The sequence below is a fragment of the Sciurus carolinensis genome, chromosome 7 (genome assembly GCF_902686445.1).
Source record: "Sciurus carolinensis chromosome 7, mSciCar1.2, whole genome shotgun sequence".
NCBI classification, from domain to species: Eukaryota; Metazoa; Chordata; class Mammalia; order Rodentia; family Sciuridae; genus Sciurus; species Sciurus carolinensis.
This window is the reverse complement of record NC_062219.1, coordinates 1976619-2004040: the sequence shown is the minus strand read 5'-3', so window position 1 is coordinate 2004040 and position 27422 is coordinate 1976619. Positions and strand designations below refer to the sequence as shown.

General features: G+C 42.8%; 1 protein-coding gene and 1 pseudogene across 22 annotated transcripts in view; one reads left to right on the top strand and one right to left on the bottom strand.

Annotated features, from left to right (window-relative positions):
- Afdn (afadin, adherens junction formation factor) overlaps window positions 1-27422 on the top strand; it is a 132823-nt gene that overhangs the window by 42934 nt on the left and 62467 nt on the right. For 18 of the 22 annotated variants that reach the window (XM_047559543.1, XM_047559540.1, XM_047559559.1 and 15 more), the window contains exons 6-9: window positions 15977-16134; window positions 21036-21147; window positions 22653-22820; window positions 25270-25320. In XM_047559543.1, the coding sequence (XP_047415499.1) occupies window positions 15977-16134; window positions 21036-21147; window positions 22653-22820; window positions 25270-25320 (489 nt within the window). The remainder of the gene's footprint in view (window positions 1-15976; window positions 16135-21035; window positions 21148-22652; window positions 22821-25269; window positions 25321-27422) is intronic. The other 4 variants (XM_047559560.1, XM_047559549.1, XM_047559554.1 and 1 more) reach the window with 1 other exon arrangement.
- On the bottom strand, window positions 1548-15929 carry LOC124988035 (iron-sulfur cluster assembly 1 homolog, mitochondrial-like; annotated as a pseudogene).

Here is a 27422-nt window from a genome sequence, read left to right as displayed (position 1 = left end):
TTATTTGAATTAGGATCCAAAAGAGACTTAAACATCAATTGATATGCCTTTGTAGTTTTTTTACTGTGAAATTCCCTTTCCTCACTTTGTTTTGTTTTGTTGGTTTGTCATTGACCTTGTAGCTTCTGCTGGCTATATCCATTTGTGCCAGTTGCCTTCTATTCCTTGTTTTCTCTCTTTTTCGTGACTAGGTGTAGGTAGAGGTAGGTCCGGAACACTTACTTTATTCTCTTCTCACCAGGAGCAGTGACTTTAAGGTTTTTTATTGAGCTCATGTATGGTGTAGCTCTCTTGTGCTTCTGCTCCACAGCAGTTGTTTTCCTCCATGGTTCGCTAGAGTCTTCCAGCAAGCTCCTGGGCCTTGGCTACTGATGCTCCTGGTGGCTTGGTGTCTGGCAGAATGTCCACTCTGTGCACATGTCCTGCCTGGGCTTTGAGACAGCTGCTTCTCTCAAGAGTTCTTATTCCTTTAACTGTTTTGATGTTAGAAAACCTGTGTATCTTTTACAGTAGCATTCTTTCCACCTAATAACATCAACATGACTATTTGCTTTTCTCTGTAAACATAGAAACAGTGTCAAAATTTAAAAAAATACCATTAACAATAGTGTTCAGAAAACATTTGAAGATGTTTGTGAAGTTGGGACTTTATCTTACAAAAATGTACTGTTGAATTGCTGTTTTAAAATCACACAGTTCCTATCTCCATAGCTGTGTTCCCTTATTGATTTACACTTAGGATTGTTTTTTACTTTTAGAAGTTTGCTTCTTCATAACTTACATTTTTTCATAGTTTCAAAGTCAGACCTACAAACCAAGATTCACACAGAGAAGCCTGGCTCGTGGTCTAGTGAGCAGTGTGAGCTCTCTCCTCTCACCTCACCTTCCCTCTGCCAGCCTGTTCTGGAGTTTGCTCTGCATTTCTGAGGGAAATGGAAATCATAAAGAGCATAGAAATAGATAAACTTGCTGTTGTTGGTTGTGAATATTTTTAGCTTTTTGACATAACTTTTTTTTTTTTTTGACAATGAAATTTTTAATAAAAATGTAAAAAAGAGGTCATGCCAATTTGGGTACAAAAACAAAGCACTACCATGTTACTGTCAGTAGTCAGGACTTCTCACCTCTAAATTTTGGGAACCACTAATCTGGTTGGAAAAATGCAGATGGAAATGTACATTCAAGCCATTTGATAGAAATCTAGCAAGCATACACCTACCAACCTGTTTCTGAATTACTCTCAGGGAGTCAGCATTAATGGGACTGGTTCTAATAGAAAGGATGCATGAGAGTTAAGTGCAGAGTAGGACTTTTTTCTTTACATAACAATGATCCAGAAAGAGCAATGACTTCTCATTTTCTGTCCCATTTGGAGAATACAAATATCATGTCTTCTGGAATCTAGCTAGCATAGTGGCTTCATTTTCAAAATGCATCATTTTATTTTCCCCACAGGCAACCACACATTATAAACCTGAGGCATGTGACAGTCACATGGGTTCCTTAGCAAGCTTTCCTGGAGTTACAGCCAGAGGAGTTATGCGGTTTCAAATATTAAAGCTTTCTCCACAGCCACATGTTCCTTTGATGTTTGGGTTATTGAAGACAAACACACTGGATAATTCATCTTCAACATAGTCCATTTCTGTTCCTAAAAGTGTCAGCTGTGCTTTCTTTTCGGTGAACACTCTGACTCCATCTCGAACAACCTCTTCATCTGAATCTCCTTTGTCTTGTTCATTCCAGAGTGTAAGAAAGGCCTTCACAGCCCCTAGTTCACACACCGACTTTCCCACGTGCTCAGACTTATCTTTCAGAAGCTGCTTTATCTCGTTTACTGCAGAAGGTGTCAGGGTGAGGCAGCTGGGTGGGCTGCAGCTTCCTCCTGCTCACAGCCTGGACAGGGTCTGGACTACGAGGCTGACATCTTCACTGTCCTGGCGCCTGCTTGCCTGGGGCCGGAGCTCGGCCACCTCAGCCTGTCTCCATGGACACCACAGGAGCATTGATGTAAAGCTTTTACTTCAATCTGTGATCCTGTTCCGCAAAGAAGATACTTATTACAAAGTTACAATTTAGTTACAAAATCGTTTTACTTGTTAAAACAATAATAGGGTAATCATTTGAGTTTAATCAAATAAACAAAAAAAATCACTGTATTGACCCAGCTTGCCCCCAGAGGTTTGGTCTGGTTCACCTCTGTGTTTCCTGAGTAATGTCACATTCAGGTGCTTCGGAATTGTACGTTTGGACACCTCCTGCCCTACTTGACAGTTGTAGGGTTTGGGACATGAGGATTGGCAGTTTCTCTGGAGCCTTGTTTATCATGGTTTTGGTCTGGAAAGCTGCTCATTTCCAGCTCTTTCTCTCCTAAGTCAGCTGTCAGTGCTTGAGCACACGAGGCTGGGTCTGTGACGGGGAAGCAGTGTTCACACCTGTGTTCATTCCTGGAGAGGTGTGAATGTATCTTGTTGGTATACCCAGTCTGACCGCCACACAGGAGGTGGGTTCCGTGGACTGCATTCAAAAATGTGTGGTCACTGTCCTGCCCTAGGCAGGGGTTGCCGAGGACTCAGGGCTCTAGCACATTTCAGTGTGGGTTCCAGACAGTTCCAGCTTGTTTGCTGGAGCACAGTGCTCTCTTCAGTGCCCTGAAAACGAGTTTTAATTAGATGTTTCACAGGGATTATACTACTAGTGACTTAACAAAACAAACTAGGACTAGGAGTGTAAGGGACTTCTTGATTCTCTAAATACTTTAATAAGGCATTTTTGAGCTCCAGGATTTTTTGTTTAAATGTGTCCTGTGTTGTTCTGTCAAGAATTTGTCATTATGTATAAATATATGCAACCAAGAAAAAGGAAGAAAGAAAATTAGGCAGAGAAATATAAAGAAGCAAAAATTTTAAAAAGCACAAGAGGAGCACTCAGAAACACCTTCCTGTGCCAGTTGCTGCCAGGCCTGAAGGTACTGGCTAGAGGAGGAGCCCGAGGTATCCCTGAAGAGAGTAGAGTCCACTGTTCCTGGAGGAGTGCCATGCGTGAGCTCGGGTGCATGTGAGTTGTGACAAGAGCTGGCTTGCAGTGTCCGTTTTGTAAGGCGCGTAGTGTTTATTTAAACTTTTCAATCCGCACTAATGGGTTGAATGTAACATTTGTGTGCATTTTTAAAGAAACTGGAAGCTTTTTGCACATCACTCAGCTGGTGCCCCCAGATGCCCATTCTTATGCTCCACTGATGTCTGGGTACTCTGGGAATTTTGATGGGCATTGTTAATGAGCTACTGAAGAGATTTTGAGCTGAGGATTTGAAAAGTGTTCAGTTTAGCCTCAGCTTCAGATCTAGAGAGACAGCTAGAAGCAGTGTAGAAGCTAGATTTGAGGGAATTGTGGGTAGGAGCGACAAGCCCAGGAAAGCATTGCATTGCCCGTGCGAGGCGGAGGACCACAGAGAGCACAGAGGAACATGGAAGGGTGGAACGTTAGGACCTGTGAAGACGGGTTTTACTCAGCAGTGTTGAACAGATCGATGGATGTGGAACGAGAGACCATTCTGGATGGAAAATGGGCTTATGTGCGTCAGGTGAGGTGCTGGCATCTTTTGGGCTGGTGACTTAGTGACTGAACTGGAGCTCTGCTCTGCAGTGTCAGACGGCAGTGGAGTGGGAGAATCATCTGTGTGGTTGGGTGTCAGCTTCACGGGGAGCGTGAGGCTTGTTGCAGAGAAGCACAGTGGTGATGGAAAACCACAGCCTGCAGAATAGTTAGGTGTTCCAGGGGCCCAGGGAGGAAAACAGGAAGGAGACCCCAAGAGTTCAGAGGAGAAACAGCAGCATGCCCAAGCAGAGCTTCTCTATTAAATGGATGGCTGGGCACAAAAGGAACATTTTTATGTATTGGAGTCCCAGGAAAACTCTTTAAGATAGTAAATGCTTTTGGCAAAGTAGCTATTTGTGGTTTTTTATTTATTTATTTTTTTTATTTTTTAATTTGTTTTTAGATAGACATGGCAAGAGTGTATTTTGACATCTTATGACATAGAGTATAACTTACTCTAATTAGGATTCTGTTCTTGAGGTGATACATGTTGTGGAGTTCCCCTGGTCATGTGTTCATATACAAACATAGGAAAGTGATGTCTGATTCATTTAACTGTCTTTCCTATTCCCATCTTCCTCCCTTCCTTCATTCTCCTTTGTCTAATCCACTGAACTTCTGTTCCCTGATTCCCTTATTGTATCAGAGAGAACATCCAGCCTTTAGTTTTCTAGGATTGGCTTATTCCACTTAGCAAGATAGTCTCCAGTTCTATTCATTTACTGGCAAAAGTCATAAAGTCATTCTTTTTTATGGCTAAGTAATATTCCAATGTGTACACACACCACATTTTCTTTACCTGTTCATCTGTTGAAGGGCACCTAGGTTGATTCCATAGCTTAGCTATTGTGAATTGAGGTGCTATAAACACTGATGTGACTGTATCACTGTAGTTTGTCAATTTTAAGTCCTTTGGGTATTTGCTGACGAGTGGGGTAACTAGGTCAAATAGTGGTTCCATTCCAAGTTTTCTGAGGAGTCTCCATACTGCTTTCCATAGTGATTACACCAGTTTGCAGTTCCACCAACAATGTATGAGTGAACATTTTTCCCCACATCCTCACCAACATGTATTGTTACTTGTATTCTTGATCATTGCCATTCTGACTAGAGTGACATAGAATCTCTGTGTAGTTTTAATTTGCATTTCTCTAATTGCTAGAGATATTGAACATATTTTCATATATTTTTGACCATTTGTATTTCTTCTGTGAAGTGCCTATTGGAGAACCTTTGCCCATTGATTGATTGTGTTATTTTATTTTTTTGGTGTTATGTTTTTGAGTTCTTTATATATCCTGGAGATTGATGCTCTATCTCTGCTGCTGGGGGCAGAAGATTCTCTCGCTGAGGGTTGCTTGGCTGTTCTGGGCTTCTTATTTTTCCAAATGAATTTCATGACTGCTTTTTCTATTTCCAGGAAGAATGCCATTGGGATTTAAATCAGAATTACATTAAATCTGTGTAGTGCTTTTGGTAGTGTGGCCATTTTGACAATATTAATGCTGCCCATCTAAAAGCACGGAAGACCTTTCCATATTCTAAGTTCTTCTTCAGTTTCTTTCTTTAGTGTTCTGTAGTTTCTATTGTAGCGGTCTTTTACCTTTTTGTTAGGTTGATTCCCAAGAATTTTATTTTTTTTGAGGCTATTGTGTGTGGAATAGTTTTTCTAATTTCTCTTTCAGTTGATTCATCTTTGGTATATAGGAACACAATTGATTTATGGGTGCTAATTTTATATCTTGCTACTTACTGAATTATTCTATGAGTTGTCGTTTTCTGGCAGAGGTTTTTGGTTCTTCTAAATATAGAATCATGTCATCAGCAAATAGGATAGTTTGAGTTCTTTTCCCATTTGTATCCCTTTAATTTCTTTCTTTTGCCTAATTCCTCTGGCCAGGGTTTCAGTGACTATATTGAATACTAGTGGTGAAAAAGGGCATCCATTTCTTATTCCAGTTTTTAGAGGGAAAACTTTCAGTTTTTCTCCATTTAGAAGGATGTTGGCTTTGGGTTTAGCACAGACAGCTTTTACAATATTGAGGTGTTCCTACTGTCCCTTGTTTTCCTAGTGTTTTGAACAGGAAGGAATACTGTATTTTTTCCAATGCTTTTTTTTGCATCTATTGAAATAATTATGTGATTCTTATCTTTAAGTCTATTGATATGATTAATTACATTCATCGATTTCTAATCTTGCATCCCTGGGATGAACTCCACTTGATCATGGTACACTATCTTTTTAATGTTTTTGTATGCAATTTGCCAGAATTTTGTTAAGAATTTTCCATCTATGTTGATCAGGGATATTGGTCTGCAATTTTTTTTCCTTCATGTGTCTTTGGTTTTGATATCAGCATGATAAACTTCATAGACTAATCTGGAAGGGTTCCCTCCTTTAGTATTTCATGGAATAATTTGAGGAGGATTGGTGTCAGTTCTTTGAAAGTCAGGAAGAACAGGACTGAGAATCTGTCTGGTCCTGGGCTTTTCTTCCTTGGTAGACTTTTGATGGTGTCTTCAATTTTATTACTTGAAATTGATCTGTTTAAATTTTCTATGTCCTCCTGATTTGATTTGGGTATGTCATATGTCTCTGGAAATTTGTCATTATCTTCAAGATTTTCTATTTTATTGGAGTGTAGATTTTCAAAATAGTCTCTGATCATCATCTGTATTTCAGAAGTTTCCTTGGTGATATTTCCTTTTTCATCACAAATTTTAGTAATTTGAGTTTTTCCTCTTTCTCTTGACTAAGGGTTTATCAATTTTACTTATTTTTTCAAAGAACCAACTTTTTGTTCCATTGATTTTCTTTTTCTTTTTTTTTTTTTTAATTTTATTGTTTCAATTCCATTGATTTCAGCTCTAATTTTAATCATTTCCTGTTTTCTACTACTTTGGTGTTGATTTGTACTTCTTTTTCTAGGGCTTTAAGATGTAATGTTAGGTTACTTTTGATGACTTTCTGTTCTTTTAATGAATGAATTCAATGCAGTGAACTTTTCTTTTAGAAACTTAGAAACACCTTCATAGTGTCCCATAGATTTTGATATGTTGAGTTGCTGTTCTCATTTACCTCTAAGTATTTTTTTATTTCATCCTTGATTTCTTCTGCTATCCATTGGTCCTTTAATAGCATGTTATTTAGTCTCCAAGCTTTAGAGTAGCTTCTATTTTTTTTGTTTTTCATTGATTTCTAATATTATTCCATTATGAATATAGAATGCAAAATATTATCTGTTTTTTTATGTATTTGCATAGAGTTGCTTTGTGGCCAAAATATGGTCTTTTTTGAGTGAAGAATCCATGTGCTGCTGAAAAGAAAGCATATTCAGTCATTGATGGATGAAATATTTTATATATATCTGTTAAGTCTTAATTATTAATTGTGTCTTTTAGTTCCATAGCTTCTTTATTTGGTTTTGGAGGATCTATCCAGTGATGAGAGAGGTGTGTTAAAATCACCCAGTATTATTATGTTGTATTCTATTTGATTCTTGAAATTGAGAAGGGTTTGTTTAATGTACATAGATGCTCCATTGTTGTGGGGTATAAATATTTGAAATTGTTAGGTCTTGTTGATGTGTAATTCCCTTAACCAGTATGAAATGACCTTCTTTTTCCCTTTTGATTAACTTTGGCTTAAAGTCCATTTTATGTTATGTGAGGATAGAAATCCCTGCTTATTCATGAGAATCACGTGAATGATATGTTTTTCCCTATCCTTTTAATTTTAGTCTGTGGATGTATTTGCCTATGAGGTGAGTCTCATAAGTGGAGACAGCATACTGTTGGGACTTGTTTTTAATCCAATCTACATTTGTCTTTTGTTTGATGAATTTAGGCTGTTAACATTCAATGTTATTTTTGAGAAATGGTTTTTATTCCCCGTCATTTGGATTCATTTCTGTTTTTTAATTTGCAAGTCTTCTTTGATTGCCTATTCTAATGTAGTTCTTCTCTGCTGTTCTTTTTTTTTTTTTTTTGTTATCTTCCCTTGAGAATGAGTCACCTCTTCCTGGTTGGAGTAATTTTAAATTGTGTCCTGGGCACAATTGAATTTTTTTTTTTTTTTTTTTTTTTTTATTGTAAACAAATGGGATACATGTTGTTTAGGTTGTACATGGAGTAACAGCATACCATTTGCATATTCATACATTTACATAGAGTACTGATGTTTGATTCATTCTGTTATTTTTTTTCCTTACCCCCCCACCCCTCCCACCTCTCTTTTCCCTCTATACAGTCCCTCCTTCCTCCATTCTTGCCCGCCTCCAACCCCCCATTATGTGTCATCATCCGCTTATCAGTGAGATCATTCATCTTTTGGATTTTTGAGATTGGCTTATCTCACTTAACATGATATTCTCCAATTTCATCCATTTGCCTGCACATGCCATAATTTTATTATTCTTTATAGCTGAGTAATATTCCATTGTATATATATATATATACACCACAGTTTCTTTATTCATTCATCAATTGAAGGGCATCTAGATTGGTTCCACAGTCTGGCTGTTGTGAATTGAGCAGCTATGAACATTGATGTGGCTGTATCTCTGTAGTATGCTGATTTTAAGTCCTTTGGGTATAGGCCAACGAGTGGGATAGCTGGGTCAAATGGTGGGTCCATTCCAAGTTTTCTAAGGAATCTCCACACTGCTTTCCAGAGTGGCTGCACTAATTTGCATCCCCCCCAGCAATTTATGAGTGTACCTTTTTCCCCACATCCTCTCCAACACCTATTGTTGCTTGTATTCTTGATAATCACCATTCTAATTGGGGTGAGATGGAATCTTAGTGTAGTTTTGATTTGCATTTCTCTTATTACTAAAGATGGTGAACATTTTTTCATATGTTTGTTGATTGCTTGTAGATCTTCTTCTGTGAAGTGTCTGTTCATATCCTTAGCCCATTTGTTGATTGGTTTATTTGTATTCTTGGTGTAGAGTTTTTTGAGTTCTTTATATATTCTGGAAATTAGTGCTCTATCTGAAGTATGAGTGGCAAAGATATTCTCCTACTCTGTAGGCTCTCTCTTTGCATTGCTGATAGTTTCCTTTACTGAGAGAAAGCTGTTTAGTTTGAATCTATCCCAGTTATTGATTCTTGCTTTTATTTCTTGTGCTATGGGAGTCCTGTTAAGGAAGTCTGATCCCAAGCCAACAAGGTGAAGATTTGGACCTACTTTTCTTCTATAAGATGCAGGGTCTCTGGTCTGATTTCAAGGTCCTTGATCCATTGTTAGTTGATTTTTGTGCAGGGTGAGAGATAGGGGTTTAGTTTCATTCTGTTGCATATGGATTTCCAGTTTTCCCAGCACCATTTGTTGAACAGGCTGTCTTTTCTTCATTGCATATTTTTGGCACCTTTGTCTAGTATGAGAAAATTGTATTTATTTGGGTTTGTGTCCATGTCCTCTACTTTGTACCATTTATCTACCTGTCTGTTTTGGTGCCAATACCATGCCGTTTTTGTTACTATTGCTTTGTAGTATATTTGAAGTTCTGGTATTGCGATACCCCGTTTCATTCTTCCTGCTAAAGATTGCTTTAGCTATTCTGGGTTTCTTATTCTTCCAGATGAATTTCATGATTGCTTTCTTTATTTCTGTAAGGTACGTCATTGGGATTTTAATTGGAATTGCATTGAATCTGTATAGCACTTTTGGTAGTATGGCCATTTTGACAATATTAATTCTGCCTATCCAAGAACATGGGAGATCTTTCCATCTTCTAAGGTCTTCCTTAATTTCTTTCTTCAATGTTTTGTAGTTTTCATTGTAGAGATCTTTTACCTCTTTGGTTAAGATTGATTTCCAAGTATTTTATTTTTTTTGAGGCTATTGCAAATGGAGTTGTTTTCCTCATTTCCCTTTAACCTGTTTCGTCGCTTGCATATAAAAATGCTTTAGATTTATGCGTGTTGATTTTATAGCCTGCTATTTTGCTAAATTCATTGATGAGGTCTAGAAGTTTTCTGGAGGAGGGTTTTGGATCCTCTAAATATAGAATCATGTCATCAGCAAATAGTGACAGCTTAAGTTCCTCTTTTCCTATTCATGTCCCTTTAATTTCTTTAGTCTGCCTAATTGCTCTGGCTAGAGTTTCAAGGACAATGTTGAATAGAAGTGGTGAAAGAGGACATCCCTGTCTTGTTCCCGTTTTTAAAGGGAATGGTTTCAGTTTTTCTCCATTAAGAATGATGTTGGCCATGGGCTTAGCATAAATAGCCTTTACAATGTTCAGGTATGTTCCTACTATCCCTATTTTTTCTAGTGTTTTGAGCATGAAGGGGTGTTGTATTTTGTTGAACGCTGTTTCTGCGTCAATTGAAATAACCATATGATTTTTATCCTTAAGTCTATTGACATGATGGATTACGTTTATTGATTTACGAATGTTGAACCATCCTTACATTCCAGGGATGAACCCCACTTGATCGTGATGCACAATTTTCTTAATATGTTTTTGTATACGGTTTGCCAATATTTTGTTAAGGATCTTTGCATCTATATTCATCAAGGATATTGGTCTAAAATTTTCTTTCCTTGATGTGTCTTTTTCTGGTTTGGGTATGAGGGTGATATTAGCTTCATAGAATGAGTTTGGTAGGATACCGTCCTTTTCTATTTCCTGGAATACTTTGAGAAGTATTGGAATGAGTTCTTCTTTGAAGGTCTTGTGGAACTCGGCTGAGAATCCGTCTGGTCCTGGGCTTTTCTTGGATTCTGTGCTGGTTTTGAACTTTAGGTTTCATTTCATCATCATGAGATGTTTTATTGATGTTTTATTTTGTAGTGTAGGCTTTCTAATTGTGGATTCATTTAATTTTTGTTTATCATGGATGGTTTTTAATTTCATCACCAATTCTGAAGCTTAATTTTTCTGGGTATGGTGTTCTTGCCTGGCATCCATTTTCTTTTATAACTTGCGATATATTTCTCCAAGACCACCTAGCTTCGAGGGTCTGGGTTTTGAAATCAGCTAAAATCTGGATGGATTTCCCTGTAAATGTGACCTGTTGTTTTTTCTGGTAGCCTTATGTCCTTTTCCTGTATGTTAGGGCATTTTTGCAGTAATGTGCCTTGGTGTAGGTTTTCTGTAATTTTGTATATTTGGGGTCCTATAAGCCAAACCTCCTGTATTTGATTTTCCACTTCATTCTTAAGATTTAGGAAATTCTAAGATATCATTTCATTGGAAACATTGTGCATTCCTTTGATCTGTATCTCCAAGCCTTCATCTATTCTGATAAATCTTAATGTTTTGTCTTTTCATGTTATCCCATATTTCTTGAAAGTTCTGTTCATGGTCTCTTAACAGCTTTTCTCCATGATCAACTTCATTTTCTAGATTATATGTTTTGTCTTCATTGCCTGAATCTCTGTCTTCCAAGTAGTCTAGTCTGCTGGTGATGCTATCCAGTGAATTTTTAATTGGTTTGTCAATTCCTTCATTTTGAGGATTTCTGCTTGATTCTTTTTCAGAGCTCTATGTTTTTATTGAAGTGATATTTTACTTCCTATATTTTCTCTCTGTTTTCACTCCTTACATCATCCTTTACCTTGCAGTTGTTTGTCTACAAACATTCTAAACTTCTGTGACATTTCTTGCACTGTGGTGTCGATGGATTCTGTTACTGGAGTATCTTGGTTTGTTTGTGGTGATTTGCTCCCTTGCTTTTTCATGTTGATTGTGTGTCTACCCATCTCACAGCATGGATCTGAGGCAGTAGAGTTTCTGCCCTGTGGACTTACAGGGTCCTTGAATGTTTACAGTACCTCACTGTTTATGGGGAGACAAATAATTACAACCACCTATGCAAACTATATATAGCGTAATATATAGCATTAAACTAAGTAGTTCTGGCTATGGCATATACAATGTTAATTGTCACAATAAGCAGAAATAGTGGATCAGTTATTGCCCACAGTAAAAACAGCAAGTTATCAAAAGGGTTTACAATTTTGAATGGTGGACAGGGAGTGAACAGAAGTGATATAGGATGTGATGATTAATCCTATTCTTGAAAATACTGATCTTTGAAAAAATAACTGCCTTCCAAAAATGATAGAAATGAGAAAAAAGAAGCAAATGTGTATATGTGTAAGTGTTCATGAACCATTCAGGTCCCAATTAAATGGAGAAAAGGAAAAAAGCTTTAAAAAAAAGATCTTGATGAAAAGTTAAAGAATGATTTCTGTTGAAGTTCAAGAGTCTCAGCTTCCCTTCTCGGCAGTGTTAGGTGATGTTGTTGGCGACGGTGGCTGCTCCACCTTCAGGGGAGGTCACTGGCGTTTTCTGTGAGGGAGGATCTTGTAGGCACAGGTGGAACTCCTGCAGGTAGGGTTGAGGTTTAGGTAGGCTCAGGTTCTTCCTTGACTGGCAGTTGGTGAGAAGATTCTAGAACACCACACCTCCAGGGCACAGCAATTGCTGCTCCATGCTGGGAGACTGCACCCCATGGGTCACCCCTCTGTTCCACTTGTGAGGTTGAAGGGCCAAATCCCTTGTCCTCCCCATAAAGTACCCACAGAACCTACAGACCCCACATTTACTGGTCTCTCAGGTTTAGTCTCCAAACTTAATCACTCCCACCCTTGCCCTTTAGAATTTTTGGCTGGGCACATCTCTCCCAGCCAGTTCTGGGTTGTGTGGTATGCATTTGCCAGGCCTGTATTTTGGGCCAAGCTTGGGTTTGTAGGAATTGACTCCCCCAGCTTCTGGATCCATTTGCCACAGCTGCAGATGTTTCCTTCCTCTGTCCTCCTGTGGATGACTGGGAGAGATGTAGCTCTTTCTGGCACAAGGATTGTGCAATATGTCTTTCAGATTAGTTGGGCAGTATCTTTGATCTCTTTGTACCCAGACACACCTCAGGCTTCCTAAAAATGTGGGTTCCTTTAATTCCCTTATCCCTCCACTTTGCTTATGGGGGAACCACTCTGGCTGGTGCTGTGGCTGGTGGCAGCAGCAGCAAGTGGAGCTGGGGATCTCTTCCTTATTATATCCAACCTCCTGTGTCCCCAGTTCACATTTATTTTTTTCTCTTTGCAGTGCTGGGCATTGAACCCAAGGCTTTGTGCTTGCAAGGCAAGTTCTCTACCAACTGAACTATCTCCCCAGCCCCCCAGTCTGCTTTGAATGTTCAGTATTAATTACCAGTAAAGTCCCTTTCTTCACACCCACTTGCTGAGAAGCTGCCTTTTTGCTTTCTTGGTTTCATGCTGTGGAGCAGCCAGGAAAGTGACCTCCTCTATTCTGCCATCTTGAAAAACCTCCTCTATTAATGGTTAATATTGAGGAAGTCAAAAGTATTAAGTCCAAGTTGTCTATTTTAATAAATTAATTACTCATAAAAATGGACCTGGCAGCCTCCAGTATCACGAGCGCGACCTGGTGAATCTCCTTGTGGACTGGAGGTGCTGCTTCCTGGAGTGACGGCTGTGCCTGCTGTTGTCCCTGGGCCTGGTTCCCCAGGTCCTGAAGGCTTAGCTCCTATGCCCATGCAGAGCGATAGGCTTGCCCGCACTCTTCAGGCCCTTCTAGCATGCAGGTGTGTTCCCTCTGGTGTCTTCAAAGTGCAGCTGGCCCTGAAATGCTCTGTGTTTCTCAGTTAGTTGATATGTGGCGCAGATATTCTACCAGTTACTGTCATGGGTTTTGTCTCTGAGATGTTCATTAGTTGTAAGGATTCTGGAGAGTCATTCCTTCATCTACCTCTCTTTCTCAGTGCACAGCCCTGGGAGCTTTGGGGCACTGCAGAAGGACACAGGCCTGGGGTTAGGGGTGCCATTGGAAACCTGTGCACAAATGAGCCTCAGTGTGTTCATTTTTCAAAATGGGGAAATAATGTATCTGTCAGAATTGACGTGATGTTCGTGCAAATGGACTTTAGTCCTCCTCTTTGCTTTCCCCTTCCTGGTCAAGTGTGGAGGGTGTATCTCTGCTCTGACCATACCATAGTTTTGTGTTTATAAAGCTAGAAATCTTTACATTGGACTCTACCTGTTTATTGCTTTTTTGTGTTTTAGAATGACTCAACATTCACTATATACTAAAACTAAGTAACTAAATTTGTTTGACCACAAGAATAGGAATTGTACAACTGCCTAATCGTGATGTGTTTTTTAAAAGAGCAGTGAGTGACTCAGGATTAAATCATCTGTAGGACCCTTGCTTTTTTTTTTTTTTTTTTTTAAGTGACCTGGTAAATTTCATCCATAAATTTTTTTCAGACCAAATGGTGCCGTATGCTATATGGTCAGTAACTTTGGGATCAAAAAGTACTTGTCTGAGGATTTAGAAAATGTACAAAAATTAGGTGTCTGCCCGTTTGCAGTTTCCTTTTCTTTCTTTTTCTTTTTTTGGCACTTATCAGTTACCACAATCGTTGGGCTCATCACATAATCATACGTGCATGGGTTTTAATTTCCTCCATTTCAGGTCCTGTGCCACTTCTCTCCTCTCCTCCTTCCAGTCGTCTTCCCAGTCCCCTTCCTCTATTGCACAGTCTTCCTTCCACTCGTTTATTCATTCTTAGTCAGTGCGCCACAGGTGCATGTGAAGTTGGAGCTCCCCGTGGTATATGCATACGCTCACCTGGCATGATTTTGTTGGATGCTTTCTGCATTTTCTCCCTATTTGCATTTTTCTGTGGACACCTGGGTCAGGGTACAGACTCATTTGACAGCTTTCAGAGCTGGTGCGATGTGCAGATGCCGCCTGAGTCTGTCTGCACACTTCATGCCTATCCTGCCGTACACATACATGGCTTGCAGATTTCTTCGAGTCTGCATCTGGGGCAGAGCATAGCTCAGGAGGGGCAGTGTTTCAGTAGGTGGACATGTGCCTTGGACTGGCTCACTCCTGGTGTCGCCCTCCTTTGCCCAGCACTGGAGTCCTCTGTTCAGTGAGTGGCATTTTGCCCTTCTCCCTGCATGAACCATGGATGGAGATGTGTGCATGCCTTCAAGCACATGCTCACACTCATTCTCAGAACTCTCTAGGATGAGACCCAAGGTTGTGGTCAGGTTGGGAAGTCCTGTGAGATCTTGTCTCAGCCAGTCCCTGACTGCATCTTCCCCTTTTCCTTCACCCTGTCCACCCTAGCCAGGGATCCCTGCATCAGCCAGGGGCCTTGGCTCCCAGAGGTGCCCTGCTCAGGAAGCTCCCCTGTCAAGTCATTCGGGTCTCAGTGGCCTTTGCAATCCCCTGAGCTTTGGAAGCCCTGGTTGCTCATTTTCTCAGGGCTGTACCTCCTGTTTCACAGCTTGAATCGCTGTCTTGCATCATGTATTTTCTTCGTTAGTTTTCTCCCCTGCATCCTTCCTCCCATCCAGAATTCGAGTCTTTTGAGGGCTGCCATGTCCTCAGCTCTGTATTGGTGTGAGTGTGCCCTTGGTGGAGATACGCCAGCAACCTGGCTGGTGACCTGACTCAGCAGGTCCACATTCTCACACTAGTGTGGTCTGCCAGATGTCTTAGAAGACTAGAATTTACAGTGCTCAGTTACAAAGATGCAGTTTATGCCAGAGTTGTTGAAAAAGAGAACATGGGAACATTCAGTAACCAGAATTGCTCCTTTAGAGTTCAGAGGGCCAGGGAGTTGTGGAAATTCAGAACTTGCTTCAAGAGATCCACAGACCTTCTGGGCAGCTCTTAACAGGTGAGAAAGCCAAGGACTGAAGGCAGGAACTTGTGCCTTGGTCATGCCATGGTATGGGGACCTTCTTTCCTCATGGCTCTCTCCTCTAGACGTGGGACTTAGTGCTTCTTAGCCAGGTCCTTAAGTAGGATGCAGACTCCTAGGAGTGGCAGTAGTATAGCACGTGTGGATTTGTGGATTTCTGTTAAAAGGAAATACACAACAGAATCTCAGGGTCCCAGATTGCTCTGCTCTGGCTGATTGCCCCTCACCCCCAAATGTGTTAACAGCTAGAAATGATGTTCTAGTCTGTACTATCCAGGAATGAAATAGCCCTGCTCTGTTGGCTCAGCCCTCATGCAGTCTCTGGACTTGAGCACCTGAGAGCTCCTGGTTCCTATTCACTTCTTAGAAGGGGATCTCCTTAGTAGGTTTGATTTCTCACTTCAGATTGAGGTTCAGGAAGTGGAAGTGGAGGGACAGGTGTTGTGCTCTAGTGCCGGAGTGGAGCAGGAGCGGCTGCACTGCGGGGAGGAGACTCTGGCGCAGCCTCCTTGCGCAGTACTTCTTGTGGTGCCCGTCTTCCCACCGGGGCCGAAAGCAGAATGGCGGTGCCGAGGCCGCCGGGGCAGCGTTGCAGTTAGCCCTTGAGCGCCTTCCCCACGGTAGCCGTCTCTCATCGGTGTGAAACGAGGTTGTACTCAAAGATGTCAAAACGTTTTTTCAGGTGGAACATTGAGAATTTATGCAGATAGTTTAAAGCCAAACATTCCTTATAAGACAATCCTGCTGTCTACTACGGATCCTGCAGACTTTGCTGTGGCTGAAGCTTTAGAGAAGTATGGTCTGGAGAAGGAGAATCCCAAGGAATACTGCATTGCTCAGGTATGTAACTGCAGTACTGTTCCCACTGGCTCTTGCTCAGGACTTCGCATTTAGGTTTTCTCGCCCACTGGGTCCTGTGGCTCTGACATGGGGAAGCCTGTGTTAGATGCACATAAAAGAAACAGCAATCTCTTCTGTCACAAAACTACACGTTCCTGTTATAAAAGCTAAAAGCATGAAAAGACAAATTAAAAAAAATAAGGATAGCTTAAAGTTTTGCTCCCAAAGGATAACCACACTGTTCATGTTTGGATGTACATCCTTCCAGTTCCTGTTTTACATACATAGGCAGCTTAGTTTTATTTGTACTAAAATCTGCTTTAGAATCACAATTTCTTAGTGATGAAGAATGTGTCCTTGACTCTAGTACTGATTTGGTAATGTTAAGTTAAAATCCAACAAGCTTTCTATTCTGAGAAATAAGCTATGTGGAAAGTTCTTAACCTCTGAGTCAGCCCCAGCCATAGATCGACCTATGATCTTTCCATCAGAATTGCAGTTGAGTAGATGTTAAAACAAAGCTGTCCCCCTTTCTCCTATCTCAGCAAGTGGTTGTCGAATTATGAAAGTTTAGCAAATTATTAAGGAATGAAGTTCAGCAAACCACACGTTTATAGTCTCAGCTCTCAGCTCAAGAGGGTCAACTGAGCACCCCTTCACTCAGAGGGCTTCTGGTGCCTCTTTGTGACCTGTCCCTCTCTGGTGCTTCACCTTGTCTGTCTGTCCCCTCTGGGCTGCTGTGATTTTCAGAATTGCCCTGTGACCAGCAGCATCCAGTCAGCACCCTGTTGCTCAGCTTCTGACTGAACGGTGGCTTGGGTCCAGTCCAGGTTGTTGTGTGCCTTGAGTGGCGTCAGTGTGGTCAGAGCAGTCATGAGCCCTGTCCCCGTGGTGAACGCTCCGCCTGCTTCCCCGCTCAGCTCTGAAGGCTTCCTGTGGGGTGATCTCTGGGCACTGCAGTGGCTCCCTCTGGTGGCAAGTGCACGCATACCTTTCAGGAGGCCAGGACGCTGGCTTCAAGTGATGCCGTCTGCACCCCACCAGAGCACCCTTTCCTCACCACACTGATGTCTAGCACTGTCCTGATGTGGTTTGAATTTCATATTCTGGAACCATGTCCTACCTGTGATCTTTATATTATGAATTTCCCCCATCTGGGGCTTCTTTTTCTTTTTAAAATGGTACCGTTTAGAGAGTAAAAGCTCTGACTGGGTTGAAGCTCAGCTGCTTCTTTGACCTCCTGTGCCATTTGTCCTCTGTGAGAATTGGCTGCCTTCAAGGTTGTGGATCCTCCTGTGTTTGCCCCAGAATGCTGGGGACGTGGCGTATTGGAGTCTGACTTTCCGGTGGATGTTTGCTCTTGTGTGCAGTAAGGACTGATGCTCATTTTTTCTGTACAGATAACCCAGTTGACCATTGGTTGGAAACTCTTTTCTCATTGAATGCTCTGGCCTCTTTGTCAGAGTCAATCAACTACATACGTATATGGTCATTTTCTGAACTCTGTTCTCCTCCAGTGATCTACATCACTGTTTTGGGGGGGTCAGTAATGAGCTGTCTTCATTACTGTAGATTCGTAAGTCTTAAAATCACGTAGAAGCAAATACCAGTTTTGTTCTTTTTCTGTTTTTGCTTTTAAAACATGCTTTACTCTGGGTTGTGCCTCATGACCTTTAGATCAGCCTGCAGGCTCCAACTGGAGCTGTCTGGGACATGGCTGTGTTTGCCCTGCGTGTGCTGAGCGTGGAGCCTCCCCTCTCCACAGTGCCCATGGGGCGGCTCTTCACTGACGCTTCACAGGGTTCAGTGTTGGGTTCTCGTACCTCTTTGGTTGACCTCAGAGGAAATTTTATAAAAGAGCTTGCTTGAATTTTATCTTTCTGCTGAAAAGCTAAGAAATTATATTCAGTTGGAAAATCTAGTAGATCCATAATTTTATGAATATGACCCAGTTTTCAGCTGAGAACTGAAACATGGAAATAAGTATTTTCCTCACATTACTATGATAGGGGATAAAATGGTTTATAGGCACAAGAACAAGGAGAGCACGAAGAAATGCCTGCACAGCAGAGTCCTCTCTGACAGGTGGTCCACACCTTACCAGGCACAGGATGCCTGCATTGGGATGGTCAGGGCAAGGCGGGAGGTGCACAAGGCACAGCCCTGGAGGATCCAGGGTCAGCACTCTGCACAAACTAGGTGAGATGGACAGTGGTACTCCCAAGGAAATATTGGGTTGCAAGATTTTAAAGAGAGAGTAGTCCTCTTAGACTGCCTTTCCCCTTCCAGCTATAGTGTCAGCAGCCCGTTGGAGAGAGGCTGAGGGAGTGGGAGGTTTCTGCCTGCGCCGACTTGGATTAGGAGGTAGCAAGCATAGCAGAGCATCTTTCCCAAGAGGAGATAGTTGGGATAAAGATGTCTGGGTGAATTTTCTTCCAGGAAAGTATGTATGAAGTAGAGGAAAGCCCTACTTGAATGCATAATGCAGGGGTATTTTTCGTTATTGTTGTTTTTGTTTTGATACTGGGGATTAAACCCAGTGGTACTATTTGGCTCCATCCCCAGTCCTTTTTATTTTTATTTTTTTGAGAGAGGGTCTCTCTGTGTTGCTGAGGTCTTGCTAAGTTGCTGAGGCTCGCCTTGAATTTGCAACCCTCCTACCTCAGCCTCCCAAGTTATAGGATTATAGGTGGGGGCCACCACATCAGGCAATGCAGGCTTCATGAGGTAGTTGTTACATAGCAAGCAGTTTTGTACATACGGGAGGGAGACATTATCTCCAGTTGAGTAATGAAGTCTGTGGATAAGGCAGATTTTATAAGTGTTCCTTATACTTAAAATTGGTTAGTGATGCTGTAAAATTTTTCTAAGTCAAAATAATACAAGTGAAGCAGTGGTGTAAATAAGGGTCTGTTAGTGAGCATAGGCCTGGTCCTCTTCCAGCCATGTGCTCTGCTGAGTTATGAGCGTGGGGCGGGGGCAGGGACATCGAACCTGATACCTGGTCTTGCTCGAGTGTTTGGCATGGGAGTGTTCTTGTTGAGGTGTGTTAAAATATCTGATGACAGTCAGTTCCATAAAAGTGCATATGATTTGGTATGTGATAAGGAACAGTTTAATATCTTTATAGTAATCAGGGGCTGCTTTTACTGGTGGAAATCGGAAATAAAAAACACCTTGATCAGGGTCATGAAGTTCAGAAGCTTACTTTGGGCTTACTGGCAGTTCCTTTGGGTTTGTTGATTTCTTTAGAGGGTCACTTTACTTTGGGCTTTCTGCTCTAATAATTTCTGACCCATTTTCTTTTGCAAGCTTAGGGAGTCCAAATCAAGAGCTGATTGTTCTTTTCCCCTGAATTAGAAATTCCATATTCATGCCATCTCATGAATTGTAGTGGTAGATGTTCTTCAGTCACTTGTTATTTTACCTGTTCAGTTAGTCATTTATAAATACTGCAGGTCTTCCTGTTTGTTAGATGTCATGCTGGGATACAAAACTGACAGCTGTCCTTCAAAGAGATTATGGTAAAGTGGGACAGAAAGGCCAAGAAACAACTGGGCTTCCCAACTTGAAGCGAGGTCAGCAAAAGCTCCTTAAAAAGCTGAACCCCAGTTGCAGGATGGGTGGACGCTGGCCAGGTGTGAACGGTGGCCAGAGGGTTGCTGGAAGCCTGAGGGACAGGACTTGGTTGTGAGCTGCACGTACTTGGTGTGGCTCAGCTCAGGAGATGTGTGACGAGGACTGAGACGACGGAGTTGAGCAGGGTTCAGGTCCTGAGGTAGCCTGTGTGCTAGGCCAGGAGTTGAATTTAAAAGCTGGAGTGCAGTGGCCTCTCATGGCTTTGCGTCTTCAGGGCACCGGAAGCCCTGTGGAAAGGCATGACGGGTCTGAGGAGTGTGACCCCGAGTCTGTGAGGAGCGCCATGCGCTAGGTGGTGAGGCCCGAGACAGGAGCTCTTCCAGGGTGACTGCATGGGAACGGGCCCTGGGCGCTCTGATTGCTTCCGTGTGTGGTTCCTGCTGGCCCTTTGGAGTGACGAGGCAGCACAGGCTCTGCGTTGTGTACGGCCACCAGATGAGGGCGGTGGCCACTGTCCTCCCTGTCACAGCTGTCTTGGGTGATTAAGAAAGTGTGTTTGACTGCAGTCAGAACCATAGTGAGAAGTAACGGCATTATCTGTTAGGAGTGTCGTGAACATGGTATCACGAAGCAGTTGCTTAAATGCTCGTTGAATAAATGGTCATGCGTGTATCTACATGACCTGATTAGACTCTAATCATAAAGACATTATCTACAAGTGCAAGATCTACCCTGATCTGGGTGACGCGTTGTTTGGTTGTTGGCGTGAGAAGGTGGGCAGGGCCTGGAGATGTTGAAGTCGCCTTGAAGAAGGTCTTCCTGAGGAGGTCGCTCAGCGGTTAGCCTCCCACATGATCCATGTGACATTTGTTTACAGATAAAAATACCCAAGATTAGTTCATTTTAGAGACCGAGTGAATTCTGCCAAATCAGCTGGCTAAGCTTTTTGTTTGAAACTGATTCCTTCGTATTTGTGAATGATTTGATTTTTGATAACTAGTGAGAATTGCTTCTCATGCATGTCAATTTAATTCTGCAGTGACTTTTCTTTATGATATTGGGGATTGAAAAAAGGACCTCATGCTTGCCCTGAGCTATATCCTTTTCGTTTTATTTTGAGACAGGGTCTTACTTAGTAGCCCAGGCTGACCTTGAACATGAAATCTTATCTCAGCCTTGTGAGTAGCTGAGATCACAGGTGTACACCACCGCACCCATATTACAGTGACATTATATTCAGTCAGTAACATTGGGAGTTCTTTCTTTTGAATGGCTGCTGATTTACCTTGTAGATATATTCACTGTTAATTACTTTTCTTTAGGTTATGCTTCCTCCTGGAGCCCAGCATTCTGATGAAAGAGGTGCTAAAGAAATCATTCTTGATGACGATGAGTGTCCTTTGCAGATCTTCAGGGAATGGCCAAGTGACAAAGGTAAACTTCCCTATTAGAGATTACAAAAATCTCTGTGATACCTCAGACTTATGCATGGCACATCTGTTGTTCACCAGATTGTGCAGATGTGTGCATGAGTGACTTTTGATGGCCCTATACTGCATGGTGTTCCACCTCCTCTGTGGACTTGCTGGGCAGCTTCTCCATATGCCATTGTCTGTGGGACCAGGCTCAGGTCTTCTGAGTCTAATGCACAGATCTTGCACAGTGATTCTACAGGTGAAAACTATGTCTCAGGAGACACTGGACTATTAGCAGTGCAAGGTCTTTGCTACCAGTTAGCAGTGAAGCACTTTTTTTTTTTTTTTTAATTTAATCTAATTTAATTTATTTTTTAAGCAGTGAAGCACTTTCTAAACTGATATGTGACATATGAACAGATTTGATATGATAGCAAAAGTAATCTACAACCTACATATTGCTCAGTATTGTGGCATTTCAGATTCAGGCTGAGTATTCCTTATCTGAAATGCTTGGGGCCAGAGATTTTGGATTCTGGATTTTTTTTAAGCTTCAGAACATCTGCATTTTCATGATCAGATACCTTGGACATTAGACCAGGTACCAGCATAAGACTCACTTGGTGTGCGCCTCACTTGCCGCTGGAGGCGCCATCATGCAGTGGCTCAGTGCACCTGCACCTTGCCTTCCACCAGTCACATGCTGGCACTTAGAAGGTTTTGGAATTCGTAGCATTTCGGATTTTGGACTTTAGATCAGGGGTGCTCAACTTGTAACGAATTCACACTTGGCATTATTTGTAATATCTCCTAATTAATTCAAAACAATGGCTTAAAGCTTTGAGGATTTTTTTATTAAATACAAGTTTTTAACTTTTAGTGTTGCATCATAAATTGATTGTTGCTTTAGTAAGTAGTAACAGCCTTTGCACTAATAAAGGCATAAAAATTCATTGCCAGTTAATCATATCAATATTGGACGTAGGTGCCAACTTTAAAAACACCAAATGAGCAAACCCCTCAGTAAGTAGATTTCTAACTTCATTAAAATAGTCATTTAGCACTTTTCTGGACAGTGTTTAGGTAAACTTCATTAAAGAAAAATTGCTTTGAATTCCAAGTTATTCATTTGAATTAAATCAAAATCAGCTCAACTGAAACAGGTTGTATTTGTGAGGGGCGATGGATGTTATGTGTGTGGGGACACATTGTTCACTGATCATGGGCTGTCCACCAGTGAAGATTCGTATCTTCTCACACTGATGTGCAGTTTGCCCCAGAAGATGCCCTAGGAAGCCCATTGTTAATTGAGAGATCCTTGCAGAGTTTGCGAGAGCCTTCGCAGCACATCAGAGACTAGTGCTTCCTTTGCTGAGTAAACATGTAAGTGGACAGCCTTCACAAACTTGTTCCTCAGAAGAGGTTATGAAGATGCACCGTCTTGATAAATGTCTGGTGTTTAACTGCCCATCCGCACCTGCACACCAGCCTGTCTGCTGAGGGTTCCCAATGTTCCTATTCCAGGGATTTTAGTCTTTCAGTTGAAGAGGAGGCCGTCGGACTACATCCCAAAGAAAGCAAAGAAGCACGCAGAAGGGAAGCCGCTGAAGGGGAAGGAGAGAGTGGATGGCTCAGGCTACGGCTCTGCTCTCCCCCCTGAGAAGCTGCCCTACTTAGTGGAGTTAAGCCCAGGTGAGGAAGCTGGTCATACCAGAGAGTGTACAAATGTGCATTTTTAGCTTTGACTGCTACTGCTTTTTAATGTGTCCTTGCTGTTGACTGACTTACCATTTTTAGACTACTTACTTTTTTAAAAAAGGAACCTTCTTAAAATGACATTTATTTAAAATAGCAAGTAAACCAAATATCATAAAGTATATGTATTCACACATAAAAATAAAGTTCACATGGACAAAGATGAGTATTAAACAAAATTTAAAATAAGGTGTACAACATTTTAAGATAATTTGAAGCAATCTCTTTTAAGAAGTTTTCTTTCCAAAATAACTTTAGTTAAATAGTTAATCTGCTAAAAACAGCAAACTGAAATTTACTCCTCTTGGTGCAAATTTAATGTGTGTGTGTTTGTGTGAGTGTGTGTGCACGTGCGCACGTGGGTGTGTGTGTGTGTGTGCGCGTGCACACGTGTGTGTGCCCAGATCCTATTCTTCAAAATGTGTGCACAGTGTTCAAAAGGAATCTTTAAATGTAACAGGGCGCTTTAGAAGCCCACTTGGATCTCTAAGTAGCAGTCTGAGTTGTGTTCCTGCCCGTCCTCTGAGTCACTGCTTGGAGAGTGCGCTCGAGCCCTGGTTGTCCCTCGGGTGGACTTGCACACCAGCCTTAACACGCTTTCCCAGAGACACGTTCCTGTGTGCTGGACATTGTGTACATTTTCTGTATGTGACATTTTGTTTATCATTCAGCCAAAATTATGTAATTTCCTATTTAAAACAGGATTATGTGACCATTATTATTGTGAAGATATTATTCCATCTTCCCTACCCCAAACTCATTTAAATAAAGCCCAATTAGTAATTATAGGAAAAAATGGCATAAAAATGCCCGGCAGCCTTGGAGTGAGCTGGGTTGCTGATGCCCGGGGATGCTGATGCTGCCTGGCTGGTGGCAGCCTGGCTGCAGGTGGCAGCCTCCCTGCTCCCTCGTGCTCTAGGATGCCTGGGGATGTGGCAGTGCTGCTTTGCCTTGAAGCTTTGCCTTGGCACTGTCGTGCTAGACCCATGCCCTGACATCCCTGTGTGTCTATTAAGTGTGGAAAAGTGAGGGAGGGAGTGCAGACAGAAGTAAGGTCTATTCTTTAAAATATTTTCATTAAATGCTGGAAACTGAGATTGTTTTCTTGAAATCCAAATTTTTGAACACTGAAGAGGTATTAGACCTTAGAGAAGTTGATAAAGAGCAGCCAACAGAGAGATTTTTCAAATGAAGAGTGGAAAGCTGATTATGGTGGCTAGCAGTCAGGCTGTGTTCATCCCTCCAGCAGTTGATAAAACACTTATTAAACACTGTCGGACACCTTTCTGTACCATGGAGGTGCAGCACTGACCAAGCAGATCAAACCCAGCTTCACATTCCAGTGGGAATTCCCATTCGAGCTGCTTATTTCGTACTTTTAATCTGTGAGACAATCAAATACGTAGACTTTCTTAGGGGTGGGAAGATGATCAGCCCTAGGTGAATGGCGTTTCTGTGCTCCTTTCAGCGGGTGCTCCTGACAACGTGTCTTGGTACTCTGCATCTTTCTGCACATTGAACACCTGCTGGGGCAGAGCTGCAGATGCAGAGGTGACCAAGACTGTCCTGTGCTCAGGGAGCCCCAATGCCAGGAGGTGGTCACAGCTCTGTAACAGGGCCTGTCTCCAACCCTCGAGGCCTCCACCTTCTCTAGCTGCCAGGGAGAACTTTACTCAAGGGTCAGAACTCTTTGTGCTGTCCTGAAGGCCAGAGTGTTGATGGCAGGCCTGAATGCTAGACCCAGGTCTTAACTGCAGCAAAGCCTTGTTCTTCCACTAGGTTATGAGGTCTTTCTAGGTTCTCATTATTACTGATTGCTCAGTCTGCATGCTGAATGAAATTGATCTGTTTTCCATTCATGAGAAAATAATATTTGTGCATATTGATTTGTTATGAATGGACACGGGCTGCATTTTGACTGGGCACATGGGCAGCCAAGCACACAACCTCAGTGAGGTCCTGCCAGGTGGAGAGGGAGGTTTTGAGATGTGGCGTGTGCCTGCCCCAGCTGTGGGAGGAATGGGCAGGGTGCAGCTTTGTTCTTTGTGTGGATCTGAATGTGCTCTTTAAGCAGGGCCATTAAGCAGGTGGGGTGGCGACCTGTGTAGCTCACTCACTGTTACTGTTGCTGCCCTGCTGCATGGTGACTCACCTGCTGTCCTGTTTTTCCTAACAGTCTCACTGATTCTAGAACAATGACTGGGGCACTTCTGTAGTCTTGTCCGCACAGCTCTGAAAGCTGAGGGTAAAGTGTACCTTTTCTTCCTTTGAGCCAAGTCTCACTGAAGTTCACCTCTGCGTCTCTTCTCCTCCTTCCCTCTTCTGCTGCTCTGCATGGTCTCTGTCCTGGGCTGCTGCCTTCACCTGGGTCCTGCTTGTGTCTCAGCCCCAGGGAGAAGGAGTCACTTTGCCTACTACAGCTGTCACACTTACGAAGGTAATGCTGCACTCCATCCTACTTTTGTAACTGTGCACTAACAACCTCATGGCAAAATAACGTTGATGACCTGCTGTTGCATGTCCAAGAACATAATGTGCTGTCCTATTGTTCACACCTGTGCAGCGCCCCATGTCTGCAGCGCAGCTGGTTGGCTGTGCCGCTGTCCTCACACCTGCGCAGTGTCCTGTGTCAGAACCCACTTGGTTGATGAGAAGCCTGTTGTTCTGCTCTTGCTTTCCCAGTTCGCTCTGGGGAGCAGCAGTGACTGGGCACAGCTGGCTGCAACTTTGCTGTAGACTGAGAACAGTTGCTTCCCTTGGCTCTGTTCATGCCAGTCCATTGCCCCTCGTGTTGAGAGTGCAGGTGGAGCATTCCACACCTGAAAAGTCCCACATACAGATGGGAATTTCCACACCTGCCTTGTGTAATGGGTCACAGTGGGAACGCAAGCATATGTGTATGAGGCACAAGCGAAGCCAATACTTCAGCTTGGGCTCCATTCTCAGAATATCATGCATATGCTAATGCTTCCAAATCCAAGCAGTATGAAATCTGAAACTTCTGGTCCCAGTGGTTTTGGACAGGGGACGCTAAAGCAGAGCGACTTTCTCGCAGGAGGACCACATCTCTGCTGAGTCACCTGCATGCCAGGGTGCTCCAGGTCTGTTGTAGCTGTTCACTGGGAGGAAGTTGCTCTGATTCTTGGGGCCAAAGTTGGTTGTAGGGGAAGGGGAGGACATCAGGGATGTTGGTGGAGGGAGCAGTCTTATTGTCTGGCCTTGGAGATGGCTAGCTGCTGTTGGTCAGGAGTAGGAACTGGGCTGTCACTGGAGGGGCAGGAGGCACCTGGACTCTGCTGCCCTGCTCACGCCTCCTGCTCCCTGACTAGGACCAAACACCACTTGCTCACTGGCCCTGGGCCCCACCCAGGGTGTCCTGGACCTGCACAGATGTCCTCTCTGGTTTCTCCTGTTGCAGTGTGGTGAGAAAGCAGAGCCTGGAGCGCAGCTTGTGCTCCCCCTCCTTCTGTTTCTAGTTTGTGATGAGGAAAGGCACACAGCGGCTCTGGGCCAACTTCTGGAAGCTTTTGGAGGTTGACATTTCAGAGGAATCGTGGTGTGCGTTTCTCCCCTGCCCTGAACAGACGTATCCCTAGGTTCCGCATTTTAGCTTTACGTTGAAGTAATTGTTCTTGTTTCACATGATTGCGTGTTTGTTCCTCGTGCTTCCTTTTCGCTCCATTTGCGTAGTTTTGTGCACCTGTATTGATTGCACGACCGAGTATTAGTTGCTGTTTGTGCGCTGCCGCTGGACGACTGCCTGTGTGGACACTGGGTGCTGAGGGCTGGGGACAGCCTGGCCACCGAGGGGCCCGAGGAGCAGGGAGACGAGTTGGTAGGAATCTTCGTAAAACACCGTGAGGTTGAGAGGAAGTGGTTGAGGTGCTCTGGACACAGAAGAGGCACGTGCTTAGAACTGCCCAGGCCATTTAAAATGAGCAGAACTTCAAGAGGAGAGGAAAGTGCCCAGGTCCAGGAAAAGCCCCAGGGGACTTTATGCCTTGCCTGAATCAGGACAGGTGCAATGTCCAGATGAGTCAGTGTTGTGAAGCCAGATTTCTTCTGGGTTCACCCACGTCAGAGGTTTCTGAATGTTTCAGAAATACAAAGCTGTTATCATTAGAATGCTGTTTTGTAGACTAGTGTGTTCAAGGTGCTTTGTCTCTGAGGGCTCAGGCTCACCTCAGCTGCGAGTTCAGCTGGCCAGAGCTCCGAATGCCCATGCTGCCAGGACCTCCAGCTCCGGAAGCCTGGCAGCTCACATTCGTGATTGCAGGGACTGAGATGGTAGGAGTGACTCCCAGAGTTCTCCTGAGCCTCACAAAACAGGTCAGGCAGACTCACAAGCTCCTTTTGAGGACACCGCTTCTTGTCTTTGCCAAGGGACTGAGTACAGTTGTGGTATGTTTGCTGGGGTCTGAGATCACGTCTAATTCTTGGATTCTGAGGTGTGCATTTTCACATGTGACTTATAAAATCAGAGAAGTCTTCAGGGGATACCTCTTGCACCAGCAGGGATGCTGTGGCGGATGAGTGAGT